Source organism: Gossypium hirsutum, chromosome D04 (assembly GCF_007990345.1).
Source record: "Gossypium hirsutum isolate 1008001.06 chromosome D04, Gossypium_hirsutum_v2.1, whole genome shotgun sequence".
Classification (NCBI taxonomy): domain Eukaryota; kingdom Viridiplantae; phylum Streptophyta; class Magnoliopsida; order Malvales; family Malvaceae; genus Gossypium; species Gossypium hirsutum.
Genome location: NC_053440.1, coordinates 52202351 through 52216905, shown reverse-complemented (window position 1 = coordinate 52216905; position 14555 = coordinate 52202351). Strand labels below are relative to the sequence as shown.

Below are 14555 nucleotides of genomic sequence, written 5' to 3'. Positions count from 1 at the left end.
CCACGAGTTGGGAAGAAGAAACCCAAGAGAAAAAAGGACAAGCTAAAATGCTTTCTCTGCGACGGTCCACACATGTTGAAGAAATGTCTGAAGAAATCCGCGCTTAAGGAGAAGCCGGTGGGTAAGGCCTTGGTACTTGGTTCGAGCGCAAGGGGTGTCGAAGCCAAGGAGGCCGAAAGCGAGAAGAAGCCAGTGGAGTGCTTCTTGTGTCATGGTCCGCATAGGTTGCGGAAGTGTCCGAAGAAGTCTGTCATCGAGGGGAACGATGGAGCAGACAATGAGCCCAAGAAGCTTGGTTCGAGCAAGGGAAAAGCCGAAGCCAAGAGGGCAAAGAGGAGCAAAAAGAAGCAAGTTAAGTGCTTCTTGTGCCGTGGTCCGCATGAGTTGCGGAACTGTCCAAAGCAAGCCGGAGTCGAAAGAAACGCAACGTCTGAGCTTGGTGAGTCGTCGAAGGGGCTTCCACCCAAGGAAGAGGTGAGTTTGTCATCTAACTTAGCGGATAAAGTTGCGATGAAAACAGTGAAGCTGGGACCAATGAGGCTCAAGTTGAGTGAAGTATCAGAGTTAGCCGAGTCATCGACAAGGCTTCCACCTATGGGAAAGGTAGGTGGTGCATCAGACTTTAAAGGAAAAGAAGCGATGCATGTGGGACAGTTGACCAGAGTAAATGCGACGAGCAGGACGGCTCGAGTTAAGAAGCGACAGAAGCCGAGGCAAGAATCCCAAAAAAGGGAAAGGCTAAGGCGACGAGACGAGACCGAGGCGAATCAAGTCAGTGCCATTCAGAAGTCGCAACGAGGGCGTTGCGAGAATGGGTGGGGGAGAATGTCACGGACCGCAGTTCAAAGCCCGTGACAAGCGCACCAAATGCATCCAATGGAGGTCTGTTGCTCAGATGGGGATCATTTGGCCTACGAGAACTGGCCCGATTCAAAGAGCTGTTGGACAGGCCTGTCACATTGAAGCCTGATGGGCCCGATAATGAAGATAGGACTAAGTAGTCTTAGAAGTTCTAATTGTACACAACTTCTAATTCTGTAAAGTTAGAGTCCTAATTGAATACAGCTTTTAATTGTAGCCATCGGTTTTGGGGGAGCTCAACTATAAATAGAGAGCCTCCCCCTCATTTGTACTCACTCCTGAATTGTTTCATTATTCTTTGTGAATAAGAATTGAGAGCATTTACTCAAACTTTTCTCTCAAGCGTTCTTGCTTTTGTTCATCTTTCAAAGATCGTTCTTAATTCGTTCTTCCGCTGTTCTTCATGGAAACTTTAAGGGAATTCTGTTGAATCCTTTATTGTTGCGAGTTGAGCTGACTTAGGCGTTTTTACGGTTGAATCCATTATTGGTGGAAGTTAGGCTGACTTAGGCGTTTTTAAGCCAAGAAACTGCCTAAGGCCGCACGGATGTGTGGGAAAACTCCAAGTCCGTGACACTTGTACGTGGGTTGGGTTGGAATTTAGGATGTTAAAAGACGTGAAGAACTATGAAGTTTACCCAAATTCCTATATATCCTTATCCTTCAATATACAGAATAATTTATTGGAGCTATTCCCAACAGTTTGGTTGTCAAATTTTGCTTGCTTCTGTTGATTAGTGCAAAAAGAGTCGAAGAATGAAGCACTTTATTACTCTATATTTTTTGCCAAAATTAAATGAATTGTAATAAGATAAGGTCAGAATGTTTGTAAGTGAATAATTTATAATTTATTCCACTAAATAAATAGAGGTGTGCAGTTATAATGGTGTCATTCTTAATCAAACTAACAAACAGCCATGCAAATGAAGTCCTTCATAATAATAAGATATGTTTAAATTTTTGGTCTCTCCGTAAGAAGCCAAATCTTGATCTTGTTCGCAATGACACTAGTCTCCACGTTGATTGCTAGTTGTGGCTTCTTTAACAGTATTCTTCGATTGTTCATTAATTTTTAGTTTCAATCCACCCTATTTTCTCTTAAAACTATTGTGGTTCTTGTATAAGTTTACACTATCTTCAATTTTGTTTTTGTTCAATTTATTTTCTTTAAAAATTGTCCTGGCTCATGTCCACTTTGTTTGTAGTTTCAGTTTTTAGTTGCACTCTAGCTGTTGTTAGCGAGTAAAAATATATATAAATATAAATAAACAAATGTTTATATATATATAATAAATTGAATTGAATAATTTATATTTAAATTATCAGATATGAAAAATCAATAAATAACATAACAAAAACCAGAAATAAAAAATAAGAAACGAGTTTTACTAGATGTTGAGACATGTTTTTACATAATTCCTTAAGACAGATTCGGCCGCTCCTACGGTACTTGGAGAAACGTTGGTCTAATGTCTCCTAGGATACAACAACACGATGATCAAAGCAGTAGCACCATTGCAATGGTCAACGAATAAACGATGTCTTTTTCTATCATCGAAACGTTGGAAAATATGGGGAGAAAAGAGAAGAATTTTTTAGAGAAATAATCTCGGTGTGATAGAGTGAGATTGAACAAAAAATTCTAAAGAAGTCTTTTCCTTTTATAGGCATTCAAAGTGGAGGAATTTTGGAATTATCTATGTATAAGGAGACAACATCTACATTTAAAGGGGCAATTAAATCAATTTAATTAAAATCAAACCAAATTGATTAGAATCAAATAAAAAATCAGGATATATATGTGTTCTTTTAAATCAGATTTTGTATATATGTATTGAGAAAAATTAAATTTCGTGTTGGGCTAAAATATCCACAAACCTATTTTGGGCCTGACATTTTGCGTCGCCTATGTCATGCAAGGGGCCCAACCCCGACGGGTTTGGACCTACACCCCTTTGCACGTCAGGTAAAGTTCCAAACTTTATCATTCAATCACTTTTTAAGTGGGTTCTCATATATATATATATACACATCTCACACTTGGTATTTAACTAATGTGGGATTTAAGCTTTCTTTTCCTCAACAAACATTCATAAGTAGCTTAATTTGAGCATCAATTTCTCATTCATTACTGAACCATTTTGAGCATATGATATACCATTGTAAAGGTTTCAAGGAGTTGAATATAAAATCATAATTTTATGACTCAACTCTCAACTTTTATCAATTAAGAATATACCTGAAAGTTCCCATAAATTACAATTTTTCCCATAAATTACCAAGATAAGGAGGATATACCATTTAAAATTCAAATCAACTCAAATATAACATAGGTAGGCCAACCTTTGGACATGTTTAACTGCATATGTTATATTAATTAGGGTGTGTGATAAAGTATTGATAATAATTTTAATATTTACTTAATATAAAATTTGAATAAAAAGCTTTGAAATAAATGAGAAAGGATCTTTAAAATGAGTTTTCCATTAGTTCAAGAGAATTTTATAAGAGATTTAAGTAATTTTTAAAAAAATAATTAATGATTTTGTAAGTGATTCAAAATTAATTAATTATAAGTAACTTTGTAAACCTATTATAAAAGATTTGAATAATTTTGTAGAAAAATTAATAATTTTATTCAAGATTCAGTATTTACTCAATTATAAATAACTTCAGTAATTTTGTAAAAATATTAATGATTTATAGGAATTTGGTAATTACAAAAAATGTTTTAATGTTGTAACAACTTCAACAATTTAACCAGTTCATATTAGAACTCTCGTAATAGTTACTTATCACTTAATTTAAAAATATCATTATATGTTCTTATCATATTTACTCTTTTTGATACAATATTTAGAACTATCCATAATCTCTCCCCAACCCTTAAATGAGAGGATAATGCACTTCAGCGCACTCAAACCCACGTCTTTCTACACTAACAACAATATCGATGCTAATCGAGCTAAGGCTCAATCGACTATATATTAAAAATTTCTATCTGAAACAAATTATTTAAAAAAAATAAGCATTCAAATAACTGCATTTAATTTTTGTCTAAATTATCCAAATAATACAAATACTATATCAATAAAATTAAAACTAAACAAATGAAAACCTTTATTTTCATTTTTAAAAATCATTTTCAAAATTTTAACTAAATATATTTAAAGGGGTAAGTTATGAGGTTTGAAAAGCTCCCATTAGCATTGCTTCTTTCATTATTATTTAAACCGAATAAGTTAAAAGGGTTTTTTTTTTTGGTGAATTGAGGGATATGTCTTTTATTTATTTATGATACAACGATAACCAATTTTGTTAAGTTTAATCTTTTTTTAGCTTTAGGTCAGAGGTGTTCATAGGTGGGTTAGTCGAATTTAAGTATGATATTTATAAATTTTATATTTGTACGGTCCGACATAAAATATGGGTCTAAAATTTTATTTGCGCTCACCCATATTTATAAATGGTTAATACAAGTCAATTTTAGTTCCGCTTATATTATTTTTAATTTTTTTTGAAAAATATTTATAATATTTATAATTAATATTAATTTTCCAATTATTAAATTTTTATATATAGGCATCTTAGTATTTTTTTAATGTTTACATTATAGTATTATATTCGTAAAATACCTCTCTAGTCCCTCTCAATTTTGATATTGAGCAAATTTGTCTCTTTTAAAAAAAATAAAGCAATTTAACCCCTGTCAATTTCGAAAGTGAGCAACTAAATATAATTAATTACAACGTTAATGTTTTTCGTCAATTTTACACAAATCAAACTGGTATAATAATAAATTTAGCTCTCATAATTTACACATTCTATCAATTTGGTCATGATTTAACAAATTTAGCCTGCAATATCTTTGCAAATGTGTAATTGTTGAGGCTAAATTTGTTTTTTTTTTAGAATCAAGACCAAATTAACAAAATATGTAAACATCGAGGGTTAAATTTGTTATTATACCAATCAAAATTATGCACAATTGACGAAAGGCATTAAAGTCGTAATTAATTGTCCTTAATTTCTCACTTTTAAAATTAACAGGGATTAAATTGCTTCAATTCATTTAGAGGGACTAATTTGCTTAATTTCAAATTTGAGAGACTAGAGAGGTCTTTTTACCTATTATATATTAAGATAGATTTAATTTTTATGTGTTATAAATTATATAATATATAAAAATAGCATAATATGATATATTACAAACTTAAAAAAGGGGTCGGGTCATGCTCGAGTCTTGAATGTTCAAGCACGGGCCCGACCCCTATTTTAAACAGACCTAATTTTTTCAATCCTGTTTTTTAAGCCTAATATATTTACCCAAGCCCTACAAAATTTCAGACAAACCTTCATACTTAAATAGATGACCTGACCTATGAACATATCTATCTTGTTTCTTTCGTATCTTTGCTCCAAGGTTTACTTTCAATTTGTCTTCTTCTAGTTGAGGTCTTCATTTTGCCATTAGTTGGATCATCAAAGGCTCTAATCTCCTTTTAGCCACAACTGAGGTTAGATACAATAAGTATTAAGTTAAAATTAAATCTAATTGTTAATACCATTAAAATTATTTTGTTTTGTTAGCGTATACCTTCGAGCAAGTTGTTGGTCGCAACTTCTTCAATAGTGTTCTCTTATTTTTCTTTTTGTTTTTAATTTCAGTCCATACTAGCGTAGTTTTTTGTCCACACTTTCGTGGTTTTTATCTTGTTCACTCTAATTTTTGGAGAATCTATGAGATTTGCCAAGTAAAGGTGCCACTAGATTTACGAAGAACTATTCTCAAAATGCCTCATCATAATAGAGCATGGTGATGGTGTTTGTAAAATTGGAATTTAATATGATGAGGAGGAGGAGGATAAATCATCTAAGACATGATATTTTTGTGTATCACTGATGTTGTGGGTCTCTTAAAAGCTCTTGGAAGTGGTTTTTTGATTGATCGGAGTTCATCGTCAAATTAGTCTAATGATGGAGGGACTAGGATACAATGGTTTGATCAAGATAATGCATCTATGATATATTTCTAAATTCTTCCAATGCTATGATTACTATTAGTTTATCCATCTTCTCTCCTCTTTTGAGATTATTCTATAAGCATAACATCTGTATATCAATTTATAAATTCATCAATAATCATCTAGTATGTTTTGTCTTTGATTATTCATATTATTATTATTCATAATATTTTCTATAAAAGAAATTTTTTGGATTATTTTCCAAATGAGAATTTAATAAATTTGACTAAGAATAAAATAAACTGGACTTTTTGCCTAGGATTTTTCATTTTCTTTTTGAAGTTAGGATTTTTTTAAATTTAAATGCAAAAGGCTAATTACATTTTAAAAAGAGTAAACTATTTAGTTGGTCACTCAATTTTTAAAGTACTTTCATTTTGGTCACCCAAAACGAAATTCTTACAAATTGTCACCCAACTATTAGGTCGCTTTCATTTTGGCCACCAAAAAATATTTTTTTTAAGTATTGATTGGGATAAAAGAAAATCAAGGATTTAAGAGAAAAAGATAAAAAAAACTAAAACAATACACAAAAATTGTCATACTTTACTTGTTTATCCCATTACCAAAATTCTAAATTTCTTTTTTAAATATTAAAATTTTAATTTCAAAACATCAAAATAAATTGAATAAATTATTAAAAAAATTTTACCCATTGATAACGTTAACCGATTTATTACTATAATATTAAAATTAATTAATTGCTTGTTCTTCGTTTGAGTAAAAAATGATAAAACAAAATTTATGAGTTTTGTTAGGAATGAAAGATAAAATTAATTAATTTAATTAACTGAAAGGTTTTTTCTTTCCTTTTAGTTTAGTATGGAAGATTAAGATCATATAATCAAAAGAAATTTAGGTTTTGTAGACAACTATTAAAGACAATAATTTTGATTGATAATTTTTGAAGATAATTTCAAAACATCAAAACAAATAAATTAAATTGTTTTGAAAATTTTTTATCTATTGATAATCGCAGTCGAGTTGCTACTATAATTTTGAATCTTAATATTTAAAAATTTATATTTCAAAATTCAAATTTAGAATTTCTAGCAATGGGATAAACAAGTACAATTGACAATTTTTTGTATTATTTTAGTTTTTACTTCACTTTAATCCTTGATTTTTTTACCTCAATCAATACTTAAAAAGGTATTTTTTGGGTGACCAAAATGAAAGCGACTTAAAAGTTGGATGACCAAAATGAAAATGCAAACATGACATGGCCTATACATTTAACCGCCGTTCGAGATTCAACATTTGAGTGACTAAAATGAAAGTGTCCTAAAAATTGGGTGACTAAATTGAAAGGATTTCATTTTGAGTGACCAAAACGAAAGCGCCTTAAAAGTTGGGTGACCAACTAGCTAGTTTACCCATGAAAATTAAAGGCAAGGAGAAAAAGGAATTTGGTAAACAAAAATAAAAGTAAAATGGACAACCAAGAAAACCGACTCCTAGAAACAGGATTTCCTCGACGTTGTAACCTAGCAGTATCGCTAAAGCTTGCGATCTTCTGTCCTTCACCCCCATTCGAAACCCTAGCATTGATCCTCGCTATTCATTCTCCCCAAACTCCATTTCCCTTTTGCTTCAAAAGGGAAATGAAAACTGAATAAAACCATTCATTTATGGATCCTTTCTTAAATTTCAAAATTTCAATGGTCGCTGCTTCAAGGTGCTTCAACATTCTCCTTCGATGCAAAACCACTTTCATCTTCAGTTCCAGTCTGGTCCGAGGTTTAGGTAACCGTGTATCGATTCCACATTATCGTCCCCATGTAAGTCAAAATCCGCCCCATTTTCTTTGTAAACCAATCGCATGCGTCTTTGATTGATTAATTTCTATTCTAGTGTTCTTTTTAGCTTGTAATCGGTGCCTTTGCTTCTATCCCAGAATTACTTCACTTGTGTCCACCTGTTTTGCCCTATTGTAAGCAAAATCGTCGGAAATTACAACTCGCTTGCAACTCAGGCTGCTCGAGATGATGAAGGAATGGCTGATGAATTCTTGAACCAAATCCTCGCTACCTATCGAAACGCGCCGAATTCAAGTAAGGAAAGGTGTAATGCTTATGTTCATAAGCTCTGCAAAGCAGGGAATCTTTCTACGGCTATTAGATTACTGCAATCTTTGCGTGATAATAATATATTCATCCCCAATGCATATAATACACTTTTGGCTGCAGCTGCTGAAAGAAATCAGGTTGACCTTTCGTTTCGGATATTCAAAGATTTATTAGTTTTTCATGGACCCTTGACCTTAACTTGTTATCTTAACCTTGCAAGGGCTTGTGCTGATACTAATGACTGTACAGCATTGATTAGATATGTCAAGCAAGTGTCGGATTTAGCTTTCCCGAATAACATGATTGTTATAAATCGAATCATCTTTGCCTTTGGTGAATGTAGGCAGATAGAGAAGGCTCTTTTGGTATTTAATCAGATTAAGGGTTTTGGATGTAAGCCCAATGTAATAACATATAATACTATTTTGGATATCTTGGGTCGTGCTGGTCGGGTGGATGAAATGGTCCTTGAGTTTACTTCCATGAAGGAAGCTGGCTTTGTTCCAGATTTTATTACTTATAATACATTGTTGAACAATTTGAGGAGGGTTGGGAGATTGGATATGTGCTTAGTGTTTTTTAGAGAAATGGATGATAGTGGAGTTGAACCAGATTTGCTTACTTACAGAGAAATGATTGAGGCATTTGGCCGATCAGGGAACACTAGAGAAGCATTAAGACTCTTTAATGATATGAAACAGAGGAAGATACGCCCGTCAATCTACATATATCGATCCCTAGTTGACATTTTGAAGAAAGCAGGAAAGGTGGATTTGGCAATGTCGATTTCACAGGAGATGAATTCATCTACTCCAGACTTGTTTGGTTCGAAGGATTTCAAACGAAAACGTAGGTAGTTATGTAATTGATTCAGGGATTGAACTTCCAAAGAATCCTTTTTACTGTCAACATGAGTACTTCTTGGCTCAAACTATATGGATGCAAGGATGTTCCCTAGTGCATTACTGTTGATATCGGTATGTGTATTCTGTAGTCTACTTCATCCTTCTGTAAATTTGATTGATGATTTATGGTTGCAATGTAACATGTGATCCATGTTAAATGATTGATAACTAGGATTTGCGTCATGCAAAGTATGCTTTTATAGCGTAACATACATCGCATATTGTCGATAACTATGCTAATGTATGTTGTTTTCCTTCAGGTATTCTTGACATGAGAAGCAGAGCCCAAGGCCAAGCCTCAACCATGAACAATGGTGTAAATTGGCTGAACTGAGTATGCATTCAAGCATGGCATTCATTTTCCTTGTAATAGAAAATTAATTGTCTTTTTGCCAATGGTCGACATACTTCATGGCAACATTAGGGTCAAAGAGCTTCAAATTTTTTTAACTTCAATTTTAAGTGGTTGCCTTCATCCAATACTTTTTGCCATAGGATAAGAAGAGAATAAGATTTTATGTAAAAAATCAATTTGATTAATGTATTTGGTTCGAGCTTCTATATACAAACTTCGTCAGATCTGTGTGAATTGGTCATTCATGATCCCTATGAAAAATATGGAAATACCAAATCATTTATAGTCGAAGATCAATGTAAGTTACATTATATAGCCCAAAGTGCTATCTTCATGGATCTTACAAGAAAAAATATTGACAAGCATACACGAAGACAAGGAAACAGCATAATGAAGAGATTTAAAGCTTACGTAAATATCCATACGGATGGTAATACTCATGTACAACAGATGCAATGCAAGCACCATATGAATGACGATGGAATGAAATATTATTACAAGGTTCTCTGTTGCTGCCTCAAATGCGGCTTGAATCTCTTCCGAAAATGAATCTTCGAGTCCAATCGGATACCACCAACACCCGAGTACGCCAGCTCACTTGTTTGCTGAACCAGAATGAGTGAGAAAATTAATCATGTCAAAAGATGTCCCTCAATGTAACGTGCATGTGCTAAGCAAGTAAATGTAAAACAATAGGAAGATGGCCAGGATTTCACCTTGCATATACAGAGTACCAGAGCCACTGTGTGCTACGACCCATGGAAACCCAGTCCCCAGGCAGCTCAGCAGCTGCTTGCTCCCCTCCTAAAGGAGCAAATTGCCCAAGGTGTTTGTATCTTGCAGTTGAAATGAAAAAAACATTAAAATTAGGATTTGTCCAAGAACCATTAGCATTTATGGATGCATTCAAATTTAATTGCATCTAGTTACTTGCATAGGAAACAACTAAGAGCACATACTGAAATGGATGGAATTGATGACGACCAGACCCTCTAAAACGCCGTGGGCCTTCAGGATTATCTTTCCACTTAGACTTGCGGTTGAAGCATTTAGAAAGATATGCACCTTGTTGTGCCGCAACCTAAAGATCAAGCAATGAGATCGTGTGGTCTCTATGCAATACCTAACAAACCCAACCTAGTCCAACTTGTATACCAAAAGACAAATACCTGAGCTGTTGCAGGCAGATTCTTCACTTGTGAATCAGCTTGACAAAGGGCTAGCTTAAATCCTTCAATGTCCACTTCATCTATATCATTCCCCTCGGAATCTTTCATCAGATCAGTTACATCCCTCAGGTGCTTGCTCTTCAAATAGTGTTCCACTTGTGGATACCTCTCAAGGATATCGTCTATAACATCTTTGAATTCCTCAACGGTTAAGAAACCAGAGTTATCTTTATCTGCAGCCTTAAATATGGCAGCGATATCTTCCTGAAGGAGCATAATGGAAAATTACAGACCATAATATTCATCAAAAGTTTGCAGACTTAAACTCAAAAGATTAAAGGGAAATACCATGACTTTACGCTGATTTATAGTGGCGCAATCACCAAGGGCATACACATCTTCACATCCTTTTACTCGCAACCATTCATCGGTTGCTAGAACACGTCTATTAGCCTGAAATGTGAAAACCTATCGTATGTGACTTGACTGCAACATAACCAATAATTTCAAACATAACAACTGATGACAAGAAAGTATCACACCTGCCCAATTTGCCCCATGAAGTCCTTCACAAAAGGGCGAGTCTCAACACCAGTGGACCAAACAACCAATCCATGAGGTACAGAACAAATCTCTCCTTTCGCCTTGAGCTTCATAGTGATTTCCTTATCGGAAACACTAATAACACGAGATCCAGTTTGAACTTCGATACCATCTCTTTGAAATTTTTGCTCAGCGAAACTACTTATTCGTTCATCAAACCTGCAGGGAGTGTAAATCTGCTAAGATCTTTGTGATTTTGTCTATAAACTGCATTGCAATTTATAAGCAGCATTACAAATACCTCATGAACAATAATGTAAAACCAGTACCATTACATGTTTAGACACAGAATATGACAGAGAATGAAAAGAGAAAGATAAACAGAATCGAATAGTTCAGTCAGTCACTGAAATTCAAAAACCATACAGTGGAAATAAAATCAAAAATCATATCCTCTTACATATTCAGAATATGGTCCCCTGATTGAATCACAGTTATTTTCACCATATCTTTAACCGAAGGATATAAGTTGACCAAATCCTCCTGAACAAAGTCATGCAACTCTGCTGCAAACTCCACACCAGTAGGTCCCCCTCCAACAATTACAAAATGAAGGTTTATCCTTCGTTCTTCTTCACTTAGTCCAGGAAGGACAGCCTTTTCAAAGCAGTCAATAACGGTCCTCCGTATCTTCTGTGCATCCTCGACTTCCTGCATTCAAGTGGGGGCCCGGAAAGACTTTATTTATAAAAGGATGAGCTCCGGAATGCCATCAAATGTCCATTTCACTACAATATATACAACTAAAATGACTTTACCTTCAGAAAGTGGCAGTTCTCAAGGACACCAGGGGTGTTAAATGTATTTACTTGTGCTCCCACTGCTATAACCAAATAGTCATATTCCAAAGAGAATTCATCATTTCCCACCAAGTTATTTTCCACAGTATACCGGCACAAAAGTTTCTTGTTTGCAGCATCAATCTTCATACATTCAGCTTCCCAAAACTGTATTTCTCCATTTCTCTGCCATCAACAATATAAATTTCTTTTGAATAACATTTCTGTTCCCTTACAATTGTTCAGATCACTTAAGCAAGCAATGCGCCAAAACTAACCCCTTGGTGCAATTACAATGTGGTCACAGGCTCACAGCAGTTCCAAGCCATTTTCTATATGCGGTCTAGAAAAGTATTGGTACAATTATAGCAACTACAACGCTTCATCACGAAAAGAAACCATATGCCTTATTCAACAGTTTATATATTATGGAAGTCAAGAAGTATCAAAATATTGCAATTCAACGAAACAACATAGAAAGGCCTATACATAATACACATCCATGAAGCTGTAACTATGTATGCACCTACATGCATATACAGTCAAGTATATCATTTAGCACCTACCAAACAATTAAAGAGAAAAGGAAAAAAATATATTGTGCAGCTCTAGTTTGTTTCATCTACCTTCTTTATAATGTTTCGAACAGGCTCTACAATGCTCCGTGCTTCAACCGTTCCACAGGTGACACTAGGCAACAATGGGGTGAATGCAAAATAATTCCGGGGTGAAACAACCTGAACATCATAAGCCGAAACATCAAGATCTTTAAGGAAACTAATACCGGCCCATCCCGTTCCAAGAACCACCACTCTCTTTTTCTTGCAATCTTTTTCGTTCACTTGAACACTAGTTTTGCTAGCATCTACTTGTGCTTCTGAGTAAGCCACAACACCTCCACCACTGCACTAAGCCAAACATAAAAGGTAATTAATCTACCTTGTAAAACCAAATGCTGCATCTAAAATTTACACAGTAGAACAAGTGGAAAAGCAAAGTCTTACTTCAAAATGTCTAATGGTTTTCAGCTGGAACTAAATCAGTTCCCTTTATATTTAACCATAGATACCAACATTTTACAGTAAAATCAACCCTTTTGAAATTGTATCAAATCAATGCATACCCTTAGCACTTACTGATCCCATTATGATCAACAAAATACACACTTCAGTTCCACTAAAATTTTATTAAATAAAAAACCTAAGTTTTACAGTACTATCAGATTTACTAATTTCACTTTTCACTATCCCAATCTACTGTTAGCAATAAAACAGAAGCCAAAAGAACTAAAAAGTAAACAAAAGTGGGTATTTCCTCAAAAAGTGAAAGAAAAAGAAAAAAAAAAGGGGGGGAGGAACCTGAGACTGAGAGTACAGAGAAGCAAAAGCTTGGAAGAAGAAGGGTAGCCATTGAAAGCCCGTGAAGCTCTGGTGAAGAAAGACAGGATTGTCATTTTAAATGGGGAAATCAGAGAGATATTTTAAAGAAATCTTGTATTTTTTTTTTTGTCTAAACAAGAACAATTACAAGAGCAGAGGAGTGAAGATGATATTTCAGAGTTTTAAGTTTGACGCAAAACGACAGTGCGTTGGATCAGCTTTCTTTTCACTATACGTTGACTTTACACGTGGTAAGTTTTTTTTAATCACTAATTATTTTATTGTTTTAATTCTTATAAAATGCTTTTTTTCAACTACTAGATGAATGAAAAAAAAATCATATAATAAGGTTTAATTTATAAAAAACGATAATTAAAATTCTTGTTAGACACGAGTTTGAATATTTTTACTCTCACCTTCCACCTCAAATATTATTAAGAAAATGCAAAACTATTGGTTTAATTTTTAGGTAAATTATACAATTGTTCACTCAATTTTTATGAGTTTAATTTTTAGGTAAATTATACAATTGTTCACTAAAATTATTTTTAGTTTTTTTTTTGGTAAAAAAAGGAAAAACATGTGTTTTTATAAAATAATTTAATTTCCAATAAAAACCCAAGTTCTTTTTAAAAATAAAATTAATTATAAAAAATTAAATGAGTGATCAAAATAAAAATTTATTAAAATTAGATGACTAAAATATGTGTAAAATAATATTACTTAACTCTAATTTAATGGTAGAAGATGAAAATGAAAATAATGTCTAAAATATATATCTTTTATGTACCATGCTCAAAACGAAATCTTATAAAAATTGAGTAACTTACCCTTAATATTTTATTAGATATGCATCAATTGACTTTATATATATATAACACACTTGGCACTAATCACGAGAAATTAAGATATAGCATTGAAGATCCAACGCCTCATCTCTGCTTTTATTCTTTTTCCTAATGATGGTTAAGTTTTAAATTAAGCTAATCTAACTCATTCCTCTCATTGAATTGAATGCATAACTGCATTTGCATCCTTTTTTGACAATAGAGAAAATAAAATTATTAAAAATATGGGTGTCACCGTCAACCCAATTGGTAGTGTTATGATAAAAAAAAACACTTGTTGAAATTAAAAATATTGGGCATGAAATGCATTTTGATATATTTATTTTAAAGTAAAAAAAGAATGTGTCGGTCACCAGAAAATATAATAAAATGGTGTTTTTTAAATGTTGAAAACAAAGGGTATTTTATTAAAAAGGGCCCATTTCTAACATTATTTATGAAAATTGACCACTTAAAATATTATTTACTGGAATGGTCTAAAAAACGTAAAACGCACTTACGTGGAAGTGTTTTAAGGAGAAATTTCAAAAAAGTACCTTCTTGTGGGAGCGTTTTTGCTGGCG

General features: G+C 33.4%; 2 protein-coding genes across 3 annotated transcripts; one reads left to right on the top strand and one right to left on the bottom strand.

Moving 5' to 3' along the window:
• Positions 1-7295: 7295 nt before the first annotated feature.
• LOC107898936 (pentatricopeptide repeat-containing protein At1g11900) lies at positions 7296-9436 on the top strand. Of its 2 annotated transcripts, XM_016824506.2 has the most exons (4): positions 7310-7666; positions 7783-7939; positions 8075-8931; positions 9120-9436. In XM_016824506.2, exons 1-3 carry the CDS (start codon positions 7517-7519, stop codon positions 8809-8811), a joined length of 1044 nt encoding a protein of 347 aa, XP_016679995.1. In that variant the 5' UTR covers positions 7310-7516; the 3' UTR covers positions 8812-8931; positions 9120-9436. The 2 variants fall into 2 exon arrangements, with proteins under 2 accessions (XP_016679994.1, XP_016679995.1); XM_016824505.2 differs by having other exon boundaries at positions 7296-7666; positions 7783-8931.
• A 39-nt stretch (positions 9437-9475) lies between these two features.
• LOC107898935 (external alternative NAD(P)H-ubiquinone oxidoreductase B1, mitochondrial) lies at positions 9476-13339 on the bottom strand. The gene is made up of 10 exons (XM_016824504.2): positions 13124-13339; positions 12392-12668; positions 11745-11951; positions 11387-11637; positions 10926-11145; positions 10732-10836; positions 10384-10647; positions 10174-10295; positions 9931-10050; positions 9476-9819 (listed from the first exon to the last, which is right to left on the bottom strand). Exons 1-10 carry the CDS (start codon positions 13216-13218, stop codon positions 9732-9734), a joined length of 1749 nt encoding a protein of 582 aa, XP_016679993.2. The 5' UTR covers positions 13219-13339; the 3' UTR covers positions 9476-9731.
• Between the last annotated feature and the right edge of the window lie 1216 nt (positions 13340-14555).